At 34.3% G+C, this 26,606-nt stretch overlaps 2 protein-coding genes across 2 annotated transcripts; both read left to right on the forward strand.

The window, feature by feature from the left end:
* The first annotated feature begins 12,921 nt into the window (after positions 1–12,921).
* Positions 12,922–17,153, forward strand: LOC147383484 (L10-interacting MYB domain-containing protein-like). Its single transcript, XM_086429188.1, has 5 exons — positions 12,922–13,073; positions 13,554–13,909; positions 13,998–14,717; positions 14,795–15,305; positions 16,459–17,153. The coding sequence occupies exons 2-4, from the start codon at positions 13,577–13,579 to the stop codon at positions 15,251–15,253; spliced, it is 1,512 nt and encodes a 503-aa protein (XP_086285314.1). The 5' UTR covers positions 12,922–13,073; positions 13,554–13,576; the 3' UTR covers positions 15,254–15,305; positions 16,459–17,153.
* Positions 17,154–20,984: 3,831 nt separating this feature from the next.
* LOC147383485 (tlg2p-like protein a) lies at positions 20,985–25,685 on the forward strand. Its single transcript, XM_086428873.1, has 8 exons — positions 20,985–21,546; positions 23,096–23,372; positions 23,879–23,968; positions 24,334–24,408; positions 24,576–24,653; positions 24,843–24,908; positions 24,985–25,065; positions 25,155–25,685. The coding sequence occupies exons 1-8, from the start codon at positions 21,347–21,349 to the stop codon at positions 25,260–25,262; spliced, it is 975 nt and encodes a 324-aa protein (XP_086284999.1). The 5' UTR covers positions 20,985–21,346; the 3' UTR covers positions 25,263–25,685.
* Positions 25,686–26,606: the final 921 nt, after the last annotated feature.

Below are 26,606 nucleotides of genomic sequence, written 5' to 3' on the forward strand. Positions count from 1 at the left end.
TTAGTATTTATTTGCGTTCTATAGTTGTAATATTGCTCTCAAAAGCAACACCGAACCTCGTTCCATACCTATTGGTTCAGATACAGAAAGTTGCTATTTTACGGCCATGTGAAAAGAAAAAATATTAAAGAGTTGCTATTGGCACCCCAACTTTTACTTATTACATTCCAATTAAAAATGGATGAATATTCATTTCATAAGGTGAATATGATGAAATTTCAACTCCGGTCATTGTTAATTTCAATTCCCAAAATAAGTTTTTCAAGTAAATTCGTTACTTTTATAATCTTTAAATTTGTTGATAATATAACAATAATTTTTCCATATTAACGATCTCACCGATAAAATTTATCAATGAATTTGTTGATTATAAAATTGACGAATTCAATGTAAAAGCATGTTTTGATAATTAAAAATGAACAGTATATCAAAACTGGAATGTTTACATAAATTAAGCACGCTTTGGGAAATGTGTTATTAAAAATAAAGAAAGTAAATGAATGATTGCATGTAAGTCAAAGTTAGAGGGATCAAATGGATGGGGGCTTTCGTTCATTCAGTCAATCTACTTCTATCTAACATTCGTGAATCGATCCCTATCAAGGGAAAGGCTATCTATCAATGGGCAGACGTAACCTCCGTGTGTATTGCGTGTTTGCTCCAATCCGGGTTAACGAAGTCCCCCCTCTTCTTTATTTTTTTTTTTTCCAAAGTTATGAGCCTAATTATAATTGTAAACAATTATTGACATTGTCTGAGCTAGTATTATAATGTTTTGTAATGATGAGATTATAGCTTGAGCCAAACTATGGTGATGTTTGATTAGTGGGTTTTAATTAGAGATAAGATAAATAACTTAAGAAAAAGAGGGTGTAGTAAGTGCAGTTAGGGTGTCAATAGTAACTTTCTTATTCTCTTTTTTAGTTTTTCACTTTTATATTTTCTCGGTGTGCTTTTTCACCTCAAGAACATAATTTTTAATAGTGTAATGATTTGCTAACATCCTTAACCTTCTAACACATGACACTTGCGTTCCCATCACCAAACCGTAGATCATTTGTCTTGGGATATACATAATCATAAAAAAAAATTTGTATATCCCAAAACAAAAGATCTACAATTTTGTGATTGAAGGCGTAAGGGGCATGAGTCGGACAGGGGGAGGGGGAGTCATATTATCATGAGTCTTTTCAATAAACTCATTAACAGATCAAAACATGTGTGAATATGCTAAACTAAAGCCCCTTGTTCCACGAAATTAAGTTACTGACGTGGTTTGGATGTGAGTGTGGCCTTGTTTGTAGCTCTACCAACAGCCATATTTTTGAAATGTTGTCTAGCGGAATTGCCAAGAAGTACCACGTGTCACTTCACTTCTTGTTTTTCACCGAACATTTCCTAGCCATGGCCACTGCCCACGTGATTTAACTTGAACAAGGTAGATAAAGACCAGAAATATTAGACATGAAAAACATGTATTAAGAGTCATAAAATTCTTCAATTTTTTTTAAAAAAAAAAAAAAAAATTTATTCAAAAAAGGGACTAATCAATTAAATCGGCAAATCCGATCAATTTCTCAATTAATCATCAAATGTAATAAGATTTTCTTCAACATTTTTATCCTTCACTTTCAAATTTATTTTCTTCGAATTTCAAATCCCAAGAACAAAATAACATTTTTTTGGAGTTTAAAGATGACCATTTTCAAATTTTTAGTCGATATTACCCAAAAAAATTTCCTATGACTTGGTTTTATTGAATTTATTTGATTTGAACCATGGAATAACTACCAAAAATCTAAACTTGTGGTAGGGTGATGCACCCCCAATCCCTTAAATAAAAGTAGGACCTTAGCTGATCATCTAGAGCAAAGACTATGCTAATATAATTATAAGGTCAATCCTAGAAGTAAAAGATCCATATAGTGGTAGATGTGTACATTTGGGATGATCTTAAGGATGGGGCCCATCTGTAGCTGATATATGTTTTCAGTGGGTCATATATATAGTACACCACAGAGTGCTTCAAAAGTAAGATTAATTACAATAATGATCAGATTAGACAACTATGTTTCTTAACTAATCAGTAGCCCCGTCACATCTAGACATGATTACAATTTTTCACCGACTAAATGCACATTATCTAAGTATGGGTTGCACTCCATTACTTAACAAAAGACCACTTGCGCTGTACTAAGTATGATTGCACTTCAAAAAAATTGTTGCAGTATTTTTTTTCCCCTCTTGAAAGTCAAAAAGGGTCACGGTATCAATCAAAGCTTCATGACCTTTTGTGTAGTGTAAAAATCTAAAGGATCTCTTACTAATGATGGAATTTTTTTTTTTTTTATGACGAGGGTATCTGAACTTACATCTGACTAGAGGGACCAAAAGAGTCAGGGCCGAAGCCAAGGCATATGGGTATCTCCCCCAGATACGTGCAACGCTTGAACATCACACATGCCAAGTAAGTGAGGGTACCCCCTCAAGGATGGCCCCAAGGAAATGCTGCTCATATTGGGTATCGAACTCACAACCTACAAGCTCTCACCACTTACTAGATTCGAAATTGCCATTGAGCCACCCCCTTAATGTTCTATTAACAGGTTTGGTGTAAATTTTACAAAAACTCCTACTAATGATGAGTTTTTATCTCAACATTGGTGTAAAATTCTTTAGTGGGATGCAACAAGTAGGGATATGATGGGAACTTAAATAAATAAATAAAATTTGCTTTTTTAGGTTAGGGTGCAATCAATGCCAGGTGATGTGCAACTAGTAAGTCCCTTTAGTATTTCACAGGAACTATTTTAGGGTCCAGATGAACAGATTGAGATTCAAGCACATTTGCTAGGAATTAATTCCCAAGGTGTGTTAAGGTGTCAATTTTCACTTTGTGTGCCACTCACAAAGTGCGGATTGTATACACGGGAAGCCCAACTCCCACATCTGTAGGAGCGGATCATTTGTAGTTCTTTTATACCATAGCTTCTCGTAGGACTTTTCAATAGTCAAATGGTGCATCACATTCAGAAAAAGACCAAACAAGAAAAAGGTCATGGCCCTGATCCGATTTAATGAAAGAGTAAAATTTAAAAAAATTACCAAGAGATCGTGTTAAAAAAATTATGAACCCCCAAATTTAAATGAAGGATTTTTTTTCCACTATAATCGAGGTGACCTAACTAATCCTCGGGCAGGTGCAGTCCCCTCCCCTCACACCGAATAATTTCTGACATAAATCCTTAAGGGTAACCCCAAGGGAAGATTCGAACTCAAGACCTTCACTTCCTAAAACGTGGTCCTGGCTATTTCTTCAAGAATAATGATAATATGACTCTCCTATGTGACATATTCAATCGACTCCCCTTGACATGACATGTGGTAAAACAGTAGATTTGTACTCTTCGAGATACACAACTGCACTTTTTTTTATGAGGGATGTGCAGTTGTGTATCCCAAGGAGTACGAATCTACGATTCTCAAACATGTCACGTCAAGAGAGTCGATTGAATATGTCATGTGGGGTAGTCAGATTATCACAACTCTTTTCTTCAACCCTTTGGTTTTAATGTTCTCTCAACTATTGAAAAGCACTACAGGGAGCTACAAAGGATCCGCTCTCCCCCCCCCCCCCCTGCTTGAGAATTTGATGCATTGACATGAAATTTTTTAACACAGACGAAAGAGCGCCATGTGGCAAGCACACTCAAACTTATGGATCGCTCTCTCCTAGGTTTTTCAAAAATCAAAATTTGAAATTATTCTTCTTAACTTGTATTTTTGTGTTTGTCCATTTCGTTGGCCCCAAAATTATTATTTTTTCCCTTCTTAGAGATAGGTGAGGGTGGGGTTGGTCCACACCACAGGGGGCCAAATCCTAGTACAGTGCAATTTCCACTGTCCCCATGAATTATTATCTTATTATTTCAAATTTCAAAATTTCAAACTAAGCGGGTGTGGTGTGTTAGGTTAATTAACTTCAATTAGTAATCAAATAATTAGACGATACTTCTGAGAAAAACTCAAAGCAAATGGACGGCACAACCGTGGAGTTGTAGTTGATAGAAGGCTTTAAAGTTTGGAGTGGCGCGAACTTCATGAGTGTGGTTTAATTAATTTAATGAAACTTAAATTTTAAATAAGTAAGCGAAAAAGTTGCTCCAGAAAGTGGGCAAGGCATCATTTTCGTTGTCAAAGACAGTTACCAACCTACTCATGTGGATCATAGTGGAATTTACATAAAGTTGTGAAAGATCCTGACCTGGCCTATGCCATCTAAGTTATATCAATCTTGTTTTTTCTTTTTTTTGATCCATTTCTTTAAGTCAATTCTGATTGTAAAATAGATTGCAAATGTGGGCCAAATATCTTAATTAATACAGTTAAGTGTGTCAAAGTCAAACAAATTATAGGTTAAAGATGGAAAAGATACCTTTGCCTTATGGTTTATATTTTCAATAGGAAAACATATGTCTTTTTAAAATTTGAGGAGGGAACAAAGAATATGCCGTAACCCTATGGGGTGGCATCGGAGGCCTAAAGAGAGTCAAACATTGTGCCAAACACTTTTTAAAACATGGGTTAGAAGCTTTGGAATGAGATGATTTTTTGTGAGGATGATCTCTATGATGAGGAGATCATCCTCACCAAAAATCAGCCTATTCCAAAACTTATAACCCCATCAAAAGTGATTTACAAAAATTGAACAGTCCACGATTCTTCAACTTGTAAATTATGTTTAAAATTTTCAAAATGAGCTGATTTTTGGTGAGGATGATCTTTTTACCGTACAGATCATCTTCATAAAAAATCAGCTTATTCCAAAACTTATAACCCCATCAAAAGTGATTTACAAAAAATGTTTGGCACAATGTTTGGCAAACTTTAGGACTGCCAAACCGCTCCCTATATATATATATACACACTCTGTTGGCTTTATACCACAAATTCAAAGTTTTTTTAGATTAACTTTGGGTTTTTCCCTCTAAAGTGATCTCTATGTAGGAATCACAAATCTAAAATTCTAGAACAAGTTAGAGTATGTATGGTATAACTTAATTTTATTAATGACACCCACAGGATCTTGTATCATTGTTGGAAATTCATTTTCAAGGGACATATGAATTCTTTGGAAGAATAGATTATGTCGGCATAATGGAACATATAAAACTCTGAACAAGAGAATTGGTTTTTATTTTTAGGGGTAAGGGTAAACATGAGTGAATACTATTAGGTGGAAAAAACATTTTCATAGGAGGTGGGGAGGAAAAATATTTTCCTTCCTAGAGTGGAAGGTCATTTTGGTTAGGAAATAAAAATTCAACAAAAAAATGTGCAAGCATACACTTGAAAATCTCATTTTCTAGAGGACATAATTTTCAGACCCATTTCCATGCATAGTCGTTCAAATATGAAATTGAGAAAATTTTCAAAACATGAGCAACAAGATCGTAGGTTTTTTAAGTGACAATCTCACGGGTTTCAAGTGATCATCTCATAGTTTTGCTACTTTTATCAAGATTTTTACTGTATAAACCAACGAGTTTGTCAGTTTGAAAGAAAAAATATGTACCAACGAGATTGTCACTTTAAACCTAAGAGATCGTCACTTGAAAAACTTGTGATCTTGTTGTTTACTTTTTGGGAATTAAAATGAATAGTAATCTAGAATTGAAATTTTGTCATATTCAACTAACGAAATAGTAATTTACCTCATTAAATTTTCATTTTCCTAATCTTTCTTCCCATATGAAGATCGGGAGCCAAAGCTCAATGTTTGTTGACATAAGCCACACAATTTTTGTGGGGGTGGGGTCTATTGAAAGTGGAATTAATTTCTACCTCACAAAACTTGGGCCAAACATTGAGGAAATTTAGGAGACATAATAAATCCAATAGAATTGTAGGGTGGGGCGTGTTCGCTTATGGCTCAGCACTTTCATCATCCTTTGAGTGTACCTTGGCATTTAGTTGAGTTACTTGATCCTTGAATTCTTCCAATAGCAAGAGTTGCACATAGACAACACTCCATTTCCATTGTCAAGCTTGGACATGGTGCAACAAAAAGAGATCTGGTAGACATCAATCCACTCTGATGCATATCAATTGTCTTGCACATTGGTAGAGAATATGCGAAAGAGTTGTGCTAGAGTGACCTCAAGTTGTACATCATATCACACTTTCTTGATGTGCAAGTGTGTAGGAACCATCGATTCAGTGTTATTCTATACAAAATTAGTACAATCCCATATACCTACTGAAAATTAGGGAAATCATATTGATTTTAACTTTCTCCATTACTTTTGTACAATGTTTTGTAAGAAAATATTATTTTATGACATAAAAATTTTAAGAGTTTTTTTCAAGAAAAAATCGTCATTGTTATATAAGAAATGTTGGTACTACACTCTTGACAAGAGCGTGGAATAACCCTCCCCCACCTAAGGGCATGAGGCCCTTGATTTTTAGTAAATAATTGAGATATCTCTTTATATTTCCAAACGTATGGCATAATCCTTGACCTAGATCTTCTCCTATAGAGTAATGAAAAAGTGATCTAGAAATCTTTGAATTTTATTAGCAAAATCAATTGTCTTCAATAAAATAATGATTAAAATGAGAATGAAAACGATGATTATGATGGAAAAGATGATGAGAGTATTGATGTCATTTTTCATTAATTTATAAAAGAAGACACTAGTGAATAAGCTCATGTCATACTTTTGAAAACATAAAGTGGTATTTCAAGTATTAAAAATAAAAGCGTAGAAGGGAACATCATCAGCTCGTAAACAAAGATTATTAAAGGTCACGTGTCTTCAATTGGGAAAGATTGAACACGAGGCTCTTGTTGCTACCACTCATCTTGTTATATAAATGCCATATGTTGGTGGAAGAACCTGATCCATAAAATAAAGCACGTGAGTAGGTATGAGGATGGTATTACATTACTTGGGTCTACGATAGATGTCCTCATCGATTCTTGTTAACGTGTGCCCTTCGGGCACACCTTAAAGTGTATTAAATACACCTATATGCTTATTCCCAAATTACCCCTATATGCTTACGTGTGCCCTTCGGGTAAAAAATTCTTTTTTTACCAAATTAACCCTACATGCTTATCCCCAAGGTACATTTATTTCACTTTAAAACGTTAACAAAATCCGTCCTCATTGGACTAGAGAATCTCATATAAGGTCCTTAGAAAACACGAAGATTAGGTGGCTTATTGTCATTTCACACATAACGTTCAAAAAGATTTAAATAGGTGGTTCGTTACCGAGCCTAGTAGGTTCGGTAAATTGGTTGAATATATTCCCAAATTTTCAAAAGATAAAGGGGCCCAGGTGGCGCGTATTTAGGTAGGATCCCAATCGATGGCATCATGTCGGCATATTTTAGATAAGGTTGCCGGCCCCATTATTCGATTAGCAGCGATTGGGACCCACTGATGAAAGTCTACCCTAAATCAGGATTAAAATAACTCTCAAATCGAACGGTTGAAAATGATCAAACGAACTTGGTTGGTCCACCAAGAATGGGCGAAATACACTCTTTGTTCAGTGAGCCTGAACTAGTGTGCCACATCGAATGGGCAGGTACTCTGCTCTTCTTTTCGCACCATAATTGCTGACCCTTTCGGTCTCAGTGGTTATGATTATGGGTCAGTGGGCCTGAGAGATTACCACTTGGTGCACAAAGGAGATTGGAGGCAGATAATTAACAAAGACCAGGTAGTACATGATCAACACTTTGTTGTATAAACAAGAGGATTTTCTAAGGAAAAACACTTTCCTTAGTGAGTTAGTAAGGTAATTTCCTGGCTGCATCAGATTGCAGCATCAAAAAGTATGATCCGATGCTACAGGATTGTAGAGGCTTGAAAAAAAATAATTTAAAAAAAATATTTTTTATTATTGAATTTTAATTTTAAATTTAGGAGTTTGGTGACCATCCCCTTCACAAAATCATAGATCCTTTGCTTCGGGATACACCAGTACAAATATTTATGATTATGTGAATTGTCATGTCAGAGAGCGTACAAAAAAAAAGCATCAAATTATCATGATTCTTCAAGTAAATGTCTCCATCAACCAAGAGATCACTAGTCATTTAAAAAAGTTTACTTTGAGCTATAGATTTATTTGAACAATCTAGATTTTCAAAATCATTTTTTTCAGGAGGTTAGAAATGTCAAAACAGATGTATTGTCTATACGAGTGGTGTAAGTAGACAAGTAGTATTAGAAAAAAACAAAAATCTCTGTACGTTAGATCGTAAAGTAATCAATCCATACGGCCCCTTATAGTACAATTGAGAAGTAGGAATTGGGTTGAAGCATTGGTAGAGCTTTTGTGTATTTTATTAGTTAGGTGTTAAAACTTCAAAAACCCATTACTTCAATCAAAGTCTTAGTTGTTCTGATGGAAAAGGTAAAACTTTCCCTTCAAGTAAGTTTAGTTGGTTAATAGTTGGGGCTTGTGGGAGGGCCTTGATTTCGTAGTTGTATTGTTTTTAGAACTATTTATTTAATCCTTCTAAATTGTGGAAAATGAGTAAGCAAAGGAGAAGCACCATCATTTGTTGTTGTGAGTGGGATTCTTAGTCTTTCCCTAGAAATCATGAAAGTCTTGCACTCTCATTTCCTTTGATGGCATTAGTACTCATTTGGCATACCAAAATATAATGGTGAGAGAAAGCATGAAATGAAGCCATTGGATTCCCACCTCCTTTAATTTGCCTTCTCTAACAGAAGATGCCCATCACCTTCATACCCAATGCCCCACACCCCTCAATCTCAATCATGATTTTAAAATTCATTTTAACATCTTGTCCATGAACGAGATACAGTCGTCTCGAACAAGATTTTAGAATAGTGCCTTATAATTAGAACAACTCATGTCTTTTAGGCGACTTGTGAACTCTTCTCGTTGGTGGACGATACCAAGATAACTCAAATGAGATTTAAAACATGATCTTAATTGATAGCATTGTAATTTGAACTTTGTGAGCTAACATGAATTAGATCCAAACCCCCAATGATTGAAAAAAAAAAAAATTTGATTAGGATTTACATGAAAAACATGTTAATCAATAAGCTGTGTCAAATACCCAAATGATCGATAGGTTTATTTTATCATTCAATTATTTCAAAAGCACTTTTTTATTTAACCGTGCTTGGATCATGTCAAGAACTAATGATCACATCTTATGAATTAAATAGCTAAGATTTTCTTGCTTTTGTTAAATTTAGACATGTTTACAAGCTCGGTTCCCACATTTACCTAGATTGTCCACAACTTTGAGGTGGTGGGTTCAAACTGGATGTCCTACAATCTTTAATCTTTATTAGCAAACTCAATCTAATATGGAGAGTGAAAAAGGAAAAAAAAGATAATCAAATCCATTTAAGGTCTACTCTTGAAGCTTTTAAGTGGGGATGTTCTTCTTTTTGGGGCACATGTTCTAAATGATGCCTCTTAGCTTTATTCCATCTCTTCCTAAGTAATCCATCTGTTTTGATTGATTTATTTATTTTTAAAGTAAAATGGTCCTCTATATTAGCTATCATGTTGTGAACCACAAGTTTTAGAGACCACACATGTGATTAAACACCTCAAGTCATTCAGTTGGACAACTCAACTCCTTGAGGCCATGTAGGGCAAAAAGAAGTGATGAGTTGTCTCTGGAATAAAACATTGTTCTAACTATAATCACGTCACCTGTTAATACCATATTGAGAGAGAAATATTATATAGGTTTTAAGTTTGAGATGATTGTAGTCTACACCTATCTATGGATTCACTATCAATTCCCAGGAATTAATGTGTTTCAAGGGAAAATGATCATTTGGAAAAAACAATCCTGGTCAGGGGAAATCTGATAAATTTGGGGGTTCAACTCAAAACCAATTGGCAATGAGCAAGTAGTGTCTGATGTGGGACTAAACTCAAATGCCTCCGCATGTGTGGGTCAGACTGAGCCAATGTGGATATATGAATTGGGTGTCATGGAGGAGATAAAGATCCGTTCTGATACTAAGATAAATTTAGAGGTCCGACTCAAAACTAATTGGCAATGAGTGGAGAGGCCCAAGAACTTATAAGGAGGGAGACAAGGTAATGAGTGCCCGATGTGAGACTAAACTCAACAAAATCGCTGGTTTTCCAGGGAAAAATGTGCAATCATACACCTAAAAATCTAATTTTTCAGGAAAACATTTTCCCATAAAGCAGACCATTAGAAAAGTAGTTGTAGTCTTACAAATATAAAACTATCAGAAAGGTGAACCACATAAAATATAGGCCACAGAGGCATGCAGTAAGACATAAAAGGTCTGAAAGTTCAACCCTACCATAAGGATCTCTTTACAACCCATTTGAGGTTTAATTTTGGTATTAGCCTACTCTTGTTGCTTGGCTGAAATTCTCCATGGGTCACCTACATGGAGCCACCCTTCTCTTTGTAGGCCTTAGTGGCCAAGAATCTTCATTTGAGCTATCTTTGGCCTTATCACAAAGGATATTCCATCGATTTTTAGGGTAATCTCTCTCATTTCCGTGTAACATTAAAAAAATTTAGGATCTATTTGCTATGGATTCCAGTTTCTACTTCAGGATTCTATGTCTAGGAGAAGCAGAAACTCAAAGTTTGGGAAGCTACTTCCAAGAGAATCTTGTTTGTTACGAAGCCAACGAAGAAGTACTTGAGAGAGGTCGAATTGATTTTATTGTTTAATCGATGAGCTAAGAAGCCCCAATAAGACTTCTAAAAAATGCAATTTTGGACTTCCCACAAAAATTGTTGAAGCAGAAGTCGTTACCATAAACATGCTTTTTGGACTTTTTCAACTCAAAAAACAGACTCTTAGCAAATTATAAAATTAAAAAGGATGACTCTATAGACATTACCATATGAAGAGCCGAAGAAGCGGTTAGTGGAAATCGTACATTTATACTACCTACTCTGTGCTCATGGGGAATTCGCTAGGCCCAAGTATAGGGGCCTTAATGAGAGAAAGGACTTCAAAAGGATACATAACCAATCCAAAAATTCTTGTGGAGGCAGCTCCATCATACAAGGGCTGTGAATGGATTGGATCCGAAAATCGGATCAGGGTCAATCTAGGACCACCCAGAACAGATTTGATAAGAAGCGGATTGGACCCTTGTTTGACCAGGTTTTGGCAAGTCTCAATATCAAAATCAAATCTGTTTCATAACATTTGGATATGGATTGAATTGGATCAAATCCAGTTTGATAAACAACATATATGTCAATGAAGTGCAATTTACATATTTTTGCACATTTTATTGGATTGGCCTATATTGAATTGAACTATGGTTGACCCAGGATTGATCTGATAGGTTATCAAATCGGATCTATATCAGAACCCAAATGCTTGATCCAGATCCGAAGGTATTTGATCGGAACAAATTGGCATTCAGGTCAAATTAGATCCACTGACATCCCCTACATCTAAATCAAATGAAGTTAAACATGAACAGCCCACTTAAGCATCATCTTTAATAAAAGGGCCGTGTCGTGAGGTGTGGTCTTGGCTTTCTCACCAAGTACTCCTTTGGGACATGGTTTTAAATCTCGTCCAAGACCGAGATGACCTGTCCGAGTTGTTTTGGTATCATCCACCGACAAGACGAGTTGATAAAGTTGTCTCAAAGACATGATTTATTCTAATTTTAAGACATTTTTTAAAATTTTGTCTAAAGCAACTTAAATAAATCGGATATCTCATTTGAGACGACTCGATCTCATTCATGGACAAGACGAGATGTCAAAATGAGTTTTAAAATCATGTTTGGGGTGTACATTATTATCCTTATTTGGTTGTCCTGAATTCTTCATACCTTGACAAAGTCAATCTGATTAAGTACGACGATCTTATAGTTTATTTTTCTTTTCGAAGACAAACTTATAGGGTTACACCAACAAGAATCAAATGACCCAAATAACCATGCACGTCACTTAGGCATAGTTTTAAAACTTGATAGGTGACTTGGTCCCAAAACTCCATGCAACCAATTTTTGAGTCAACTCGGGAAACATCTATTCAATTCCAAGTCAGCTCAAAAAAATGCACCAGGTTTGGTTAGAAACTCAACTAAGATTTTGCAGCTATATTTTGAGAGCTGCTATTGGCACCCAAAACTTTTACTTATTACATGCTAATTAAAATAAATAAATAAATAAGTCAAAGGATTTTTCCCAAAACATGTGCAATTTATGTCAAAATTCCGATTTCTGTTCATTTTAATTCCCCAAACATGTATTTCAAGTGAATTCGTCACTTTTATGATCACTAAATTTGTTGGTATACCTATGAATTTGTAGATATTAAAACTTTGTACCAAACTTAGAATTTCATCACATTCAATAAACAAAATGGAGATTCACCCATAAGCGATTGGTTGAGAATATATAAAATTTGGGGTGCCAATAAACACTCTCCTTTTTTTTTTTCTTTCTAGATTTTTATTTTTTAAGTTAAGGATTTTATATGAACCTAAGCAAAATTGTACAAGTGTTATAATGTTTTGCAATGTTGAGATTATAATTTGAACCAAACCATTGCAATGTTTGAATAGTGTGTTTTTAATCTTTAATAGGGGTGTGATAAATAATTTAAAATAAGTAATACATGGGTAATTTCATCCATTTAAAATCTATGATCCGACCATTGATTTATTATATATATATATATATATATATATATATATATATATATATATAATATATATATATATATATATATATATATATATATATATATATATATTTATAATTTTCTAAAAGAAAAAATATAATAATTATAAAAAATATATACTATATATATATATATATATATATATAATAATTTTCCCTAAAAAATTATTTTTATGACTCGACTCGGTGGGATTGAGTTTTAAAGGATATTTATCGAGGATAGTCCTGTATTTGGCACAAAATACGTTTCCCCTTATCCCGGGAGAAGGGTATCCCCGATAACTCCACTTTTAGTTTTTCAGATCTTCTCTGTGGCGAACACCAATACTGTCTTCCTAATATTTGAGGTAACTTGTAAATATTTCATATTTAATTTATATTTTGTTCTGTATTTTTCTCTCATTACTGAGCATCTTTGATTTGAATTTTAGTGTTCTGTATCTGGGTTTTCTCTAATTCTTTTCCCCCCTTTTTGGGTATATTTTAGATTTGGTTCTGTAGGGCCTGTTTTAAGCCTAATTTTATTACTAATCAAACATTGGTAAAGATAGAGATAAAGATAATTGTTTAGCTGTCTAGAAATCGATTTGCCAATCAGAATAGCTGAAATATATCCACACATTCCCATAACCCATCTTCTCTTTTTGAGAAATTAATACAAGAAACCATGGATACATTTCTTGATAATGTGACCCAGACATGATTTATTGAACAATGTGTTACAAGTTTCTTTGTAGGAGAGGAGATCAAATATGACCCAGACATGATTTATAATATATGTGGTGACATACTTATAATATTTTATGAATGTTTACTATTATTGGTAGGGTCTTGTCGATTTGTTGAAAGAATGGATAGAGTGATCTCGACTAGTAGCGAGCGATTGAGGACTACTTGGACGCCATCGATGGATCGTTATTTCATTGACCTTGTTATAGACCAAGTCCGTAGAGGGAACATGATCGATCATGCATTCCGAAAACAAGTATGGACACACATGACCGCATTGTTCAATGAAAAGTTCGGATACCAATATGACAAGGATATATTGAAAAATCGGTACAAAAGTTTGAGAAGAAAATACAACGAAATAACAGGTCTTCTCAATCAGAATGGATTTCATTGGGATGGTGCACGACAAATGGTGATAGGTGATGATAGTGTTTGGGAAGATTATATCAAGGTTTTTTGCTTACTCATTCTTAATATAAATTGCATATAATATTGTTGATTTAAATGTTCAAGTATGCTAAACATATGATACAATGCAGGCACACCCTGATAAACGATCCTATAGAACTAAAATATGGCCGTATTATAGTGATTTGTGCATGATATATGGAAATACACTTGATTATGGAAAATTTAGTCGTTCAAGTCACAATGATGACCACGACAATGATTCATCAAGAACAAAGAGTGGTGAGGTGTCAGGAGATTTACTATCTCCACATACGCCTATTGCCCATGGACATTCAGTTGACGATGAACAGGACTCATCAGATTTGGGTCACCATATGCCACATAGGAGCACGGATGAGAGGATGGAGAATTCTCTTAGTGAGGTGACAGCCACAGATCGTTCTTTGGCAATACAGCAAAGCGAGAGTGAAAATCTTGTCCCAGTAGAGGTGATTTTTGCTCTTGAAGCAACACCGAGTATGTTGAACATCGGTAATAGTAATCGTTCCAGGGTTAGCTGGACACCATCAATGGATCAATTCTTTATCAACCTTATGTTGTACCATGTGAATAAAGGGAATAAGATCGGTAACTCATTCAACAAAGAGGCCTGGATATACATGACTTTGTTGTTTAGTGAAAAATTTGGATCTCAGTATGACAAGGATGTTTTGCATAATCGGTTTAAAACCTTGAGGAGACAATACATTTCAATAAAGAGTCTTCTTGACCATGGTGGGTTTCATTGGGATGAAACATTGCAAATGGTGACAGCCAATGATGTTCGTATTTGGGATGATTATATCAAGGTGAATTAATTGCTTACTCAAATCTTATTACTTATGCGACACTTAAATTTCAAGTGTCTTACATATGATACATGCAGGCACACCCAGATGCACGTCAATACAGAGTTAGGCCCGTGCCACACTTCAATGATTTGTGTGTGATACATGGAGACTCGAAGATGTCTGTTGACTCATCACATTTGGATGGTGACATTGATGTATCTAGTCACCTAAACAAGCGCCTGTTTGCGACACCATCAGCTTTGGAACACTGTAAAAAACCACGAAGGAGCACCGACGAGGGTATGATGGATGTTCTGCGTGAGATGGCGACTGCTGTTACATCATTAACGGATAAAAAGAAAGACAATAACAACTCTACCTCAATAGAAAATGTCATTGATGCACTTCAAGCTATACCGGATATAGATGAAGACCTCTTATTGGATGCTTGTGATTTTCTAGAGGATGAAAAAAAAGCAAAGACTTTTTTGGCTTTAGATGTCAAATTAAGAAAGAAGTGGTTGATGAGGAAGCTTCATCCATCGCAGCCGTAGGATATGACAGATGCTTGGAACATTGTGATGATTTCATGATGGACAAGTGCAGGTAAATATCCACTTATATGCCATTTGTATGCATGGATTCACTATAATTACTTGAACTGGTAATGTCGAACATGATATGGAACCTCAATGTTCATTTTCTTAAGCGGTTTATGTGAATAAATAAAAATAATGCCCACTATTTATTTATGATTTATTTTGTTATATCTTTCTGTCTTCCATATGTTGAAGTATGGCTCAAAAATCAATTAAACCCTGTCCAAGTGTATCTATTTTTTGGTCGGTCTAAGGTAATTTGGGTTGGGTTTGTAACTTATTTAAGTAGCTCACCATGTGGTACTTCTAAAAGGGTTTTGTTTTCTTTTGTTGGAAGAAGTCTAACTTCAAGTCTAAGTCTTTTCTAGAAAAGAGAGTAGAGAAAGAGAAAAAACTTAAGAGAAGAAAGGTTTTGAGGTTTGTGAAGATTGATATCTAAAAAAAGGTGAAGTTAAGTGATAAAGGTAACTCCTCGTATCGATTTGCTCCGTTTTCTTCATAGTGAAATCGAGCTCCAACATTCATACCTCCGTAGACGTAACTTTTGGGTGAACCACGTAAAATCTCGTATTATGTTCTTACTCTTTTTTTTTTTTTTTTTTTTATTTTCTTTGCATTTGCTACTATAAGTTAGGTTTGTTCTTCATTCCCATTATCAAACAAGGTCTTGGAAGGTGTGGCATACAAGGTGTTTGGTGAATTACCTAATAGTTGTTTGATCAAATTACTAAGTGAGTTTCACAAAGGTGTTCACATACACAACACCATGCTTTTGTGTATTTTTTTTCTGGAGTAACGTAAAAATTTCCATGCCAATTATATACAAATTTTGAACATTTGTTCTGTTCCTGTTTCAAGATTTTAGATCTAAGTAACTTTTAATTACTTTGAAATAAATTGATATGGACTTGATCAACACTTATTTTATCTCATATTTGTTGCATTTCATTTTCCTTTTTCCAGTAGTTTGCTTTACATTCCCTCTACCACATTGTTATATTTCTGTCCCCATGACACTGCTGCTTCTTGATTCTCATGTCCCATCGGGGCATGGAAATACATTTTTGTGCAAATAATAACGCTGAAAGAGTTTGATATTCTTGTTGTTCCACATACACTATCCGTGTCTTTAACTTTTGTTTTTCTCTGCTTTCTTGCAGTGTTTAGAGATATCGCCGCATCTTCAGGTGCAAAAGAAAAGATGATTAGCAAGTTGAGAATCTTATGTTTTGCTTCTCACATGCATTTAACCTTTATATTTATGCAAATGAGATACCATTTAGGGATGGTTGTGGTGATTAATAAAGAGGGTTTTTTTGTTTTTATTTTCAGTAGCATCTTTATGTACATTTGTTAAAGAAATGTTCCTTTTTGTTAGTATAGAAAGTTTTTAAACTGGATTAGTTGTCAGAATAATCAGTTAAATGAAAATAATATCATTTAATGACCGTCACTTAGATTCTTTTTGTTATGGGTTGCAGAGTGATTCATGAACACTGGTGTTAAAAATTAAATTAAGGGAAACGTTACCTTTAATTTTGTTAGTTTACCTTAGTCGACATCATTGTATTCTAGAGGATGAAGATAACTGGTTTTGAGAAGAAAAATCAAGGGTTTTTATATCATTTTTACTCATCAATAAGAGAATACCGAGGTCAGAAGGCTTATCACCCATTTGATTGAAAATATAAGGAATAATCTCAATGTGGCTAACTCTTCCTTTGCAGAGAAGATGGATGAAGGTGAATCACCTTCTTTATCTATTGCTTGTTTTGGTATTGGGCATCTTTTGTACCTGTCTTGACTATTTATGGGTCAAGTGTTTTTGGGTTCGAAGAGAATTTTATGGAATCTTCTCCCATTTGCGATTTCTTGGAGGATTTAAAAGTATAGGAATTATCATGACTTTAAACGTTGTGTTTCGATTAAGAGAAATGAAGAGATGAGGAGAGAAAATAAATTAGTCTCTCCTTTTCTCTTGTTTGAATTGTTAAGTGGGGAGGGAAGAGAAAAGAAAAAAAAAAGTGAGTTTACTTTCTCTCTAAAAGGGGAGAGAAATCCTCTTAAAACATTTTATAATTTTAACTTTGGCCGTAGATCTCTTTTAAGATATTTTAAAATTCAAAAGTTATCCTAATTTCTCTCCTATCAATCCAAACATGGTAGAGAGAATTGAGTTTCTCTTCTCTCCATTTCTCTCAACTCAAACAAAGTGTAAAGGTAAAGAGTGATGGCGTGACCAAACCTGCATGTTTTTTTTTTTTTATAAAATCTAAAATGTTGATTAAAGGATTTTTAGAGATTATATAATTTATAATAATAATAAAAGAAGAAGATGTTTTTGTAGTTTTGAAAACTAATCACATTGATTACAGGGTTGTTGGTTACAATTTTATGATTTTAGACACAAATGACCTTTGTTTATATACCAAGTTTAAATGGAAAAATGAGGGCATTTAGGAGATTCAAAATTCGTGTCGTGTGGCAAATCATTTTCTTAAGGGGGAGGACAGGTGAGAAATGATTTGCCACCTCATGTGGCAAATCTCATGTGTAGAGTAAACCATTTTCCTCGCTTTTTCTATTTGTTTTGCACCCAAACACCATTAAATTGAAATGTTTCATGCAACACTATTTTTCTTAAGATTTGTCGTGCTATCAAACACACCCTAAGTGTTGCACAGTCAGTGGAGAGCATCAATTGTCTTGCAATTGACCAATTACTATTAAGTGTAATAGAAAACGGCATTTTTTTTTTTAATAAAAAAAAAAAAAGTGTCTTGCATCTCTGACGATTAAAACGAATAAAAAGTGACTTTTTTCATTTGTGACAAACAAAATACAGTTGTATTCCTGCCTTTTTCACTTTTTTTTTTCACACGACAAATTTCTTTTAACAATTTCTTTTTTTTTTTTCAATGTGGGATTTGATATATAATAGAATTTGGTGACTCATAAATTAAAAAATATGGGATTTGACAATACTAACTTGATTTTATGAATTTTCATTAGAGAGACATATACATATTCATGATTTTTAATATTTTTTTTGTCTTTTATTTTTTATTTTTTTTCGTTTTCAACATTTTCTTCCAAAGTTTTCCCTTGCCATTTTACACGATTAGGATCATGTGTTTTTCCATGCGTCATTTGATATCAACCCGTTGGTTCAAGTTCTCTGGATTTGTCTTCAAAACCTACTAACTCACATCCTAACCAATTACCGCAACCCAAATAGAAAAACTTGAAATAATGCAACAAAGTTGAAAAAAATCAAGAAAAAGGATAGGATATTAACTTAAAAGAAGAAAAATCAAGGCCTTTCGGTTAGAGGTCGAAAGACAGGGGCATTTAGACTGCACTATACTACTCTCTATGTTAGTCAATGGTATGTCAGACATGGTTTTTAAACTCGGTATTATGTCTTGTCTCGTTCAACTCAGATACCGAGTTGACTCAGATGATACATCTCGTCTCGTTCAACATTGAGGCAATGGTTTTTAACCATTAAAAAAATCTGAAAAAATTCATAAATAATTCCTATAAAAAAATGAATCCAAAAAAAATATAAAATTAAAAAAATTCGATTTGGGTATGAAAGAATTGAGGGTTGAGACTTTAACTCGTTTGTATCAATTAACTCGGACGAGATTTTGAAAATCTCGTTCGATACATTTCGTTTTACTCGCAAGTTAAACCATTACTGTGCTGTCTCGTTCGTATCGCCTGAGATAATCGAAAATATCGTTCGAGATGACTCACTTATCTCACAATACGCGATCATCTCATAATACTTTGTGAGTTGATCTCATTAGGCTTCGATACCGAGTTAACTCGGGTGATACGTCTTGGTCTCGGATGAATTTAAAAACCATGATGTCAGACCAAAACATAAGAGGGTCGTGTCTAAATCACATTTTATTTCATCATGCCCCCACATTTCTACCAAATTTTGGAATACCTCCTTGGAAATGCCACTTAATCTAATGAAAAGGTTTCCTTCAAAATTTTGAAAGGGCCTCCTTGCTTCAAAGTTTTTTCTCAAATTTTTTGTTTTGAGGATCATTGTCAATAAAATTATTGGATTTTGGGTAGAACCCAATCTCTTCCATTGGACTTGAACCCTAAAAATGAGAAAAGATAGTATATAAAAAATAAAAAAAAATAAAAAAAAGAAGGAAAAAAAAAATGACCAAGTGGGCCATGTTGGTTTAATTGTCGGGTTTTATACTTTCTTTGTATTGGAATTTAAACATAGAATTTAGTTAAAAACTTCAAAAAAAAATTTATCCTCGGGCTTAACACCTTGATAATGGCTCATACAATTTGAGATGTCTACCATAAATAAATGTTGATGTAGCAAAATAATTTTTATTAAAAATAGAAGATAGAATTTTCTATGACGATAAAAGACTATTTGCCAAGGGGATTGATTTGGGAAATTTTATTTTTAAGAGAAAACCAATTTTCATTTCATTTTCTAATGCAATCAATCATTCAAACCTGGTCATATTTTGATATGACGATGGAAATTGATGATTCATGTGGTATTTGGGGTACCAAGGTTCAATCAAAGGTGGCATTCTTGTGTGTGGACGACGGCCTTGGACAAGCTTCAAACAATTGATTTCTAAAGGTTTCTTCTTGTCGAACTTTTGTCATGTGTAGGAAGGATGGGAGGTGGTGAGGCATCTTCTGCTTCATTGTCCATTCACCAACGAGGTGTGGGGGCATTTCTTAGAATTGTTCAGCACTTAATTGCTATTTTCCAAAGGTGATAAGGTCTTTGATCGAGTCATTCGAAGTCTTGACGTCAAGTTCTGGTGTTGGAAAAAAAAATAATACTTTGATCAATTATTCCATTTGCACTGTGTTGGACCACCCAAAAAGAGAGGAATTCCCAGATCTTCGAGGAGAAGAAGGGCTCCACTAGTGCAGTTATGGTGAATTTTATAGGTTTTTTCTTTTTATTTTTTAGTGTAAGCTATTTAATGACTTTGGGGGTGTATTTTTGAAGGACTTCTTGGGTAGATGGGATTGGACTTGTAAGTTAGTCCCTTTGTAAGTCTTTGTTTTGTTGGTTTTTTGTTTGTTTGTCATGTCAACCACTTTAATATAATGGGCATTTAATCACATTCATCTTTCTTTTTTGAATTTACATAAGTTTCAACTAGGGTTTCGTGGTACAAGAAGTAATACCCTTAGAACTTGTTAAATAAGTTAGCAATGATCGTGAGACCTCAACTCCTAATGTAATCGTTGTTTGAAAATCTCTATAGCAGAAAGAAAAAAAAAAAAAAAAAAAAATCAAACAAAACTTCATTTGGTAGGTTAGTATCGAATTCGCCAATCAATAAGTTCCTACCAAGTCCTTTTAAGTGGATTCAGTAAGATCTTACTGAATTGTAATATAAATTTTTAGTAGCTTCCTACTAAATGAAAAATTACTTTTTTTTTTTTTTTTTTAAGTGGGTGTGGCGAGTAATTTCGCAATTTATTGGTAAATGGGGTGAATGAGCAAAATAGTGGGTGTCTATAGTCCACGCCAAAAACAATATTTTGACAAAGGATGAAGGTCAGGGCATTTTAATCATTTTATGTTAAGTTCTCATGGTAGGAGGTAAAAGTCAAGGGGTGCTTCAAAATTACCTTGTGGTGTGGAAAGTATAAAAACGCGCCAGCCAACAAGGTCAAGGTTGGTGGCGTAGTTTAAGCGTTTCACCTATAGGCGCAGTTTAATCATGCCGGTGTCGCGAAGAATTGATTTGTTGTCTTGAAGAATTTTATAACGAGAATGGGTAACGATGTTGCGTTTCTGCGATTTCTCAACATCAGATCTCCTCATCTCGAACTCCTAACAAAACCCTCGTTTTCGATCTCTCACCATCTTTGCTTAAAGCAATCTTCTTTAATCTTCGCTCCTGCAATTCTATCAAAGATGATGCATCCTTCTACACAATCTCAACTTTCAGATCCATAGAAGACCTGTTTGAATTCTCTTTCGATTTCGATTTTGATTTTGATTTTAATTTCGATTTTTTTTTTTAAATGGCGACAAGAAATCGGACACTTCTGTACAGAAAGTACAGAGATGCTTTGAAGAGTGTTCGTACTCCAATGATCTCTTCTTCGTCTACCTCTGCTTCTGCTGGTTCGAGAGGTCCAGTTATAGAATTGGCGAGCACTTCGCTTCTGAATCCCAATCGTAAATATGCTCCACTTAGTACAGAAGATCCAGGAAGTTCAAGGTATGTCCTTTATGTGACTTTTTAAGATGCAGAAACCCTAATTGCTGATTCAATTTCTCGATTTCGTTATTTTTTTTCATTTTGAGATTATGAGATCAAAATGTGAATTGTTTCGAATGTGTGGAGTTCTGCCTTTTGATTGTACATTTTCTGAAATTGTTGGATTCATATCAATTTCTGTCGTGAGATGTAATTATGGAATTAGAATTGGTCTTCAATTGTTAGAATTCTTTCAACCGCAATCGTAAACATCTTTCGAAGATGATTTGTTGCTGTACAATATTTGTTTTTGAGTTCAAGATCTTTTCACTTTCTGTGGACATTGTTTTTCCCGATCGACTTACATACTGTTATGGATTTGGTGCATTGGAGTTTGCTGAACTGATAGCTAATATTTAAAGACTTCTAAAATTTGATTTGGAACGTATATATGGATTTGTAACGGGATACCTTCTTGAGAAAATTAAGGAGGAGAAACTTTGGATGGCTTTCGATATCTTCAGCAGTTAATGATCGATCTTATTCAAATGGGTTGGGATAGGGGAGAGATTTCATCTTTGTGACCGGCTGGTAGTCAAGATGCAAAAGTTCAACTGGTTACTTGAGAATCTTGTTGACTTGACTCAATTTGTGATGGGGAATTTTTAGTAAGATATTGGCATTCTTCTCACAGTGTCAATAAGAACCTGAAAATGGTTTTTGAGTTCTGCCATTCTTCCACATTTTCAAGTGAATTTATGGGACATTATCTTTATTGTTGCCAACATCTTTTCTTGTTTTTAATCTTTACGGTCTCACTCTCATGTGAAGGATGAGGCTTGTTGAAGACTATTTCTGCTCAAATTGACTGTCCAATATGTTATTATTCCCCTGGATTGACCAAAGCTCAAAATGCATGCTTTCAATTTGATGGTAGAAAGGAAAAGGGCTATAATCTGCAATCAATAGGGGAAAATGCCTTTATCGTCGCACGGATGCAACTTTGAGAGTAGTTGTGAATTTTAGGAATGACTTGGCAACTTGACGACGCACATTGATGACCACGTCGCACTTGTGTGACATCCATGTCATTTTTTATCTGTTGTGTTTGTAGGATGTATATGTTCATATACATGACATACATACCAGCTGTTTACCGTGTACCCTTATTATGCCATGCATTTACAAGTATCATTTCAATGCAAATTTATACATACCTAAAAGCATATTCACCCTATGCACCAGTATAGGATGTATTAGTACTGATATAAAAAGTTCATATGTTAAACAAAATCACAAAACCAAAATATTGTTCATCTTCAAAATATAAAATTTCATCAAGGTTGCATCAAATCATCCGCTCCATTATCATCAAATAATTTGGTATTAGGTTTGCTAATTCTCACTAATTAATTGCATCTTTTTCCAAAAAATAAATTGTGATTTTTTTTTTCACTATGGGCTTTTTTATTTAAAATTTCTTCTATTTCCAACTTATGAAGTTGTCTCATGGCTAATCTTCAAAATGCCACAAGCCTATAAGTAAAAAAAAAATTTCTGCTTACTGTAGTAGGGGCGCACTTACAGTGGGTCTACCTCCAGCTTGGGTTGATGATTCTGAAGAAATAGCCGCAAATATGCAACGTGCACGGACAAAAATGGCAGAGTTAATCAAGGCCCATGCCAAGGCTTTGATGCCCTCGTTTGGAGATGGTAAAGAAGATCAACACTTGATTGAGGCCCTTACCCAAGAAATAACAGATCTGCTGAAGAGGTCAGAGAAGAGACTACAGAAACTTCCTACAAGTGGACCTTCTGAAGATTCAAATGTTAGAAAAAACGTACAGGTACATTGGTCACAGTCATTACACCTTTTGTTCTGCTAACTCCTGTCTAGCACGGCATATAATTTGGCTTTTATAGTTTCTTTTCCTTTTTAAATGATTGTTAAATTTAACAGTTAAAATGGTAGGTAGTTCTATAATATTATTGTTTTATTTAATCATCATCTTTGAGTTACTCGGTTTCAAATTTTTATGGAGAAAACAGAGGAGAAAACCTGATAAAATATGTAAGTAAGATTCACAAAGCCTTGACTTGCAGATGTCTGGTCTGTCTTTTTCCTTTTTTGAAAACAAACAAATAGTTTGTCTTCAGGAAAAGATTTATTCGTTTTTTCTGGATCCTTGGTTCCATGTAGAAACACAGATGATGAACTTTCACTGCAGTGTCAGATGTTAGCCAATTTGAATTAATTGTGTTCTGGACAATATTGATAAGAATATAAGGTCTCATACTCTCTTGGCGACTTTTCCTGATGGGTAGTTATGATATTTGTATGTTTCTTCTGCAGCGTTCTCTTGCCACTGACCTTCAGAACCTTTCAATGGAGTTCCGAAAGAAGCAGTCTAGTTATTTGAAGCGTCTCAGACAGCAAAAAGAGGTCTGGTTTCATATATTATTTTACATTGTTTAAGTGATAAGTTTTATCAGCAAAAGAAAGCATATGGTTAGCCATACGTACAGGGTACCCATTGAAGATTAGAGATTTGTGGCACATGGTTTGACACCATCACCTCTTGATTTTCCAAGCCAAAATTTACTATAAAAATTTGCTCCCCCTCTTTGGGTGCTTGAACTTTTATTTTATTCGAATATGCATGGACCTGTCTCACTCCCTTCTTTTTTTCTTCTTAGTTCCTTAGTAACAGACCTTGCCTAATGCTGCATCCAGACATCAAAATCTTAATAACTTGGGCAGTAGTGGTGTGCTTCTTAGATTTTATTAATCATTGCTCTGTGGTGTAGGGTCAAGATGGGGTTGATTTGGAGATCAATTTGAATGGAAATAAATCTGAAGTGGATGATGATTTCAGCGATATAGTAAGTTGTTTCCTAGTCAAATTTAAGTAATCAGTTTCCATAACACATGTAATATTAGGATTCCTAAATGGTGGCCTGAATCATGATTCATCTATAAATACTAGCCTCGTATTCATGACAAATAGTTTTTCAAACTTAATCTTATTGGATTGCTTTTGTCTTTTCAGGGTTTTAATGATTACCAAATGTCAAAGCTAAAGAAAAGTGAGGCATTCACTGCAGAAAGGGAGAGAGAGATCAATCAGGTAAATGCAAACATTTCGCTACCTAATGTTGTTGTTCGATTTGAGATCTTGTACTCCTCTTTTCAACAAATTCCGTAAATAAGGTTATGAATTGGTAACCTTATAACACCATGGTAACAAAATCAAACCATTTGTAGATCCAAGACAAGCCTTTGTACTCTTTACAACGATGTATGTTTGTTTTTGTAGGTGGTGGAATCGGTAAACGAGCTTGCTCAAATCATGAAGGATCTCTCAGTACTTGTGATAGACCAGGTTAATAGATTCCCAGCTTTACTAGCTCCATAGGTTTCCTCCAAGGGTGGGTAACTAAATTTGTTTCTTCAAACAGGGGACCATTGTTGATCGGATAGACTACAACATTCAGAATGTTGCAGCCACAGTAGAGGAAGGCTTTAAACAATTGGCAAAGGTCCTCTTTCTGTCTTGTTCATCTATGCATTCAGTATATATTGCTCCCTCTTGAGTCATTGTTATTCAGGGTGTGTTGGACTTTTGTAGGCTGAGAGAACGCAGAGGAAAGGAGGAATGGTGAAGTGTGCTACGGTGCTTGTTATTATGTGTTTCATAATGCTTGTCCTACTTGTCCTCAAGGAGATATTATTGTGACTTGTGCATGCCGTGATCATGAATGAGATCTTGAGTATCTTTTCAAGGACAATTTTCCTTGCCACTTTTGACGATATGTTCTTAGGGCACTTCGGTAATGAGGGAGCTTTTTGGTGACTGCCTCCAAATAGAATTGTTAATAGAGGAATTGAACACTTCTATTGAGAAAGTTGTGGAGGGGGATATAGGGAAGGGTGTTGTAGGTAGTAGCAGGGGACAGGGTTTTGATTTTCTCAAATGAACTATGTGAAGAGATGGCTTCTCTTCTTATATCAATTCTTTTATGCATAGAATTTTTTCTTAAAAAATGAAATGTACCTCGTATCAGTACCGAGTCTCATCACATCAACCAATGAAAGAATATTGTTTGAAAATTGCATATATTGAACAAGCTTGAAGAATAGTAGTTTGGGTAAAAAAGAATTGTGTACTTCATGCCTAAGTAGTGAGTTACTCTTTTCTAGTTATCGATAGTTGTTTGGGCATTGTCAGGCTTTGCAATTTTTCTCAGCATCTTGTCCATGCTAATGTGATGTAGCGGAAGCGTATGAATCAATAGATTCGATAGATTGTGTTCAATGAAATACTATAAATCAATTTGAATTAATAGATTTAATTGATAAACAAATAATAATTTAAAAGAAAATATAGCATAAAGTTAAAAAGTAATTAAACGAGAAAAGATAATTAAATTGATTGATTTATTATTATTATTCGGATTTGAAGTTTTTTATGTAGATAACTCCATTATAACAATTTAGAATTCTACTAAAATATTAAAAATTAATATGCCTAACATATCTATAATATAATTTTAACTTTATGATAATCTTATTAGAATTCAAATCGGACATTTTTAATTAGAACATAATAAATAATAAAAACAAGTTGAAAATAAATTAGAAACTAATAAGGAATTGTACTCCTAACATAATTATGAAATAAAAATCCTACTAGAGTTAAAAATAAAAATAAAACCTAACAGAATTAAAAAACTGTTTAGAGTTGTAGATGTCTTACATCACAATGCCAACGCATTTTTTAAATAGTGTAGCCATGGGATCCCACGCCTCTAGGTATTTGCATTAATGTCTTTGTATATATTTGCAAAGATGACATGGACCCTTACCACCGCTTTGAAGATCCTAATTGTTCACTTGGAGAGAGTCAATCAGTTACTTTGATGCCCCTCGAGAACCATGAGACCTCCCATATTACAATTATGAGCAACCCTTAAGATGATATTTGCATCCCATTTGATAAATGGTGATTTCAACTTGACAACCATAAATGCCAGACTATCAAACTAAATCATCTTCACCAAAAAAATAAAAATAAAAAGAT

The sequence above is a fragment of the Akebia trifoliata genome, chromosome 16 (assembly GCF_017979445.1).
Source record: "Akebia trifoliata isolate Shusen 1 chromosome 16, ASM1797944v1, whole genome shotgun sequence".
Classification (NCBI taxonomy): domain Eukaryota; kingdom Viridiplantae; phylum Streptophyta; class Magnoliopsida; order Ranunculales; family Lardizabalaceae; genus Akebia; species Akebia trifoliata.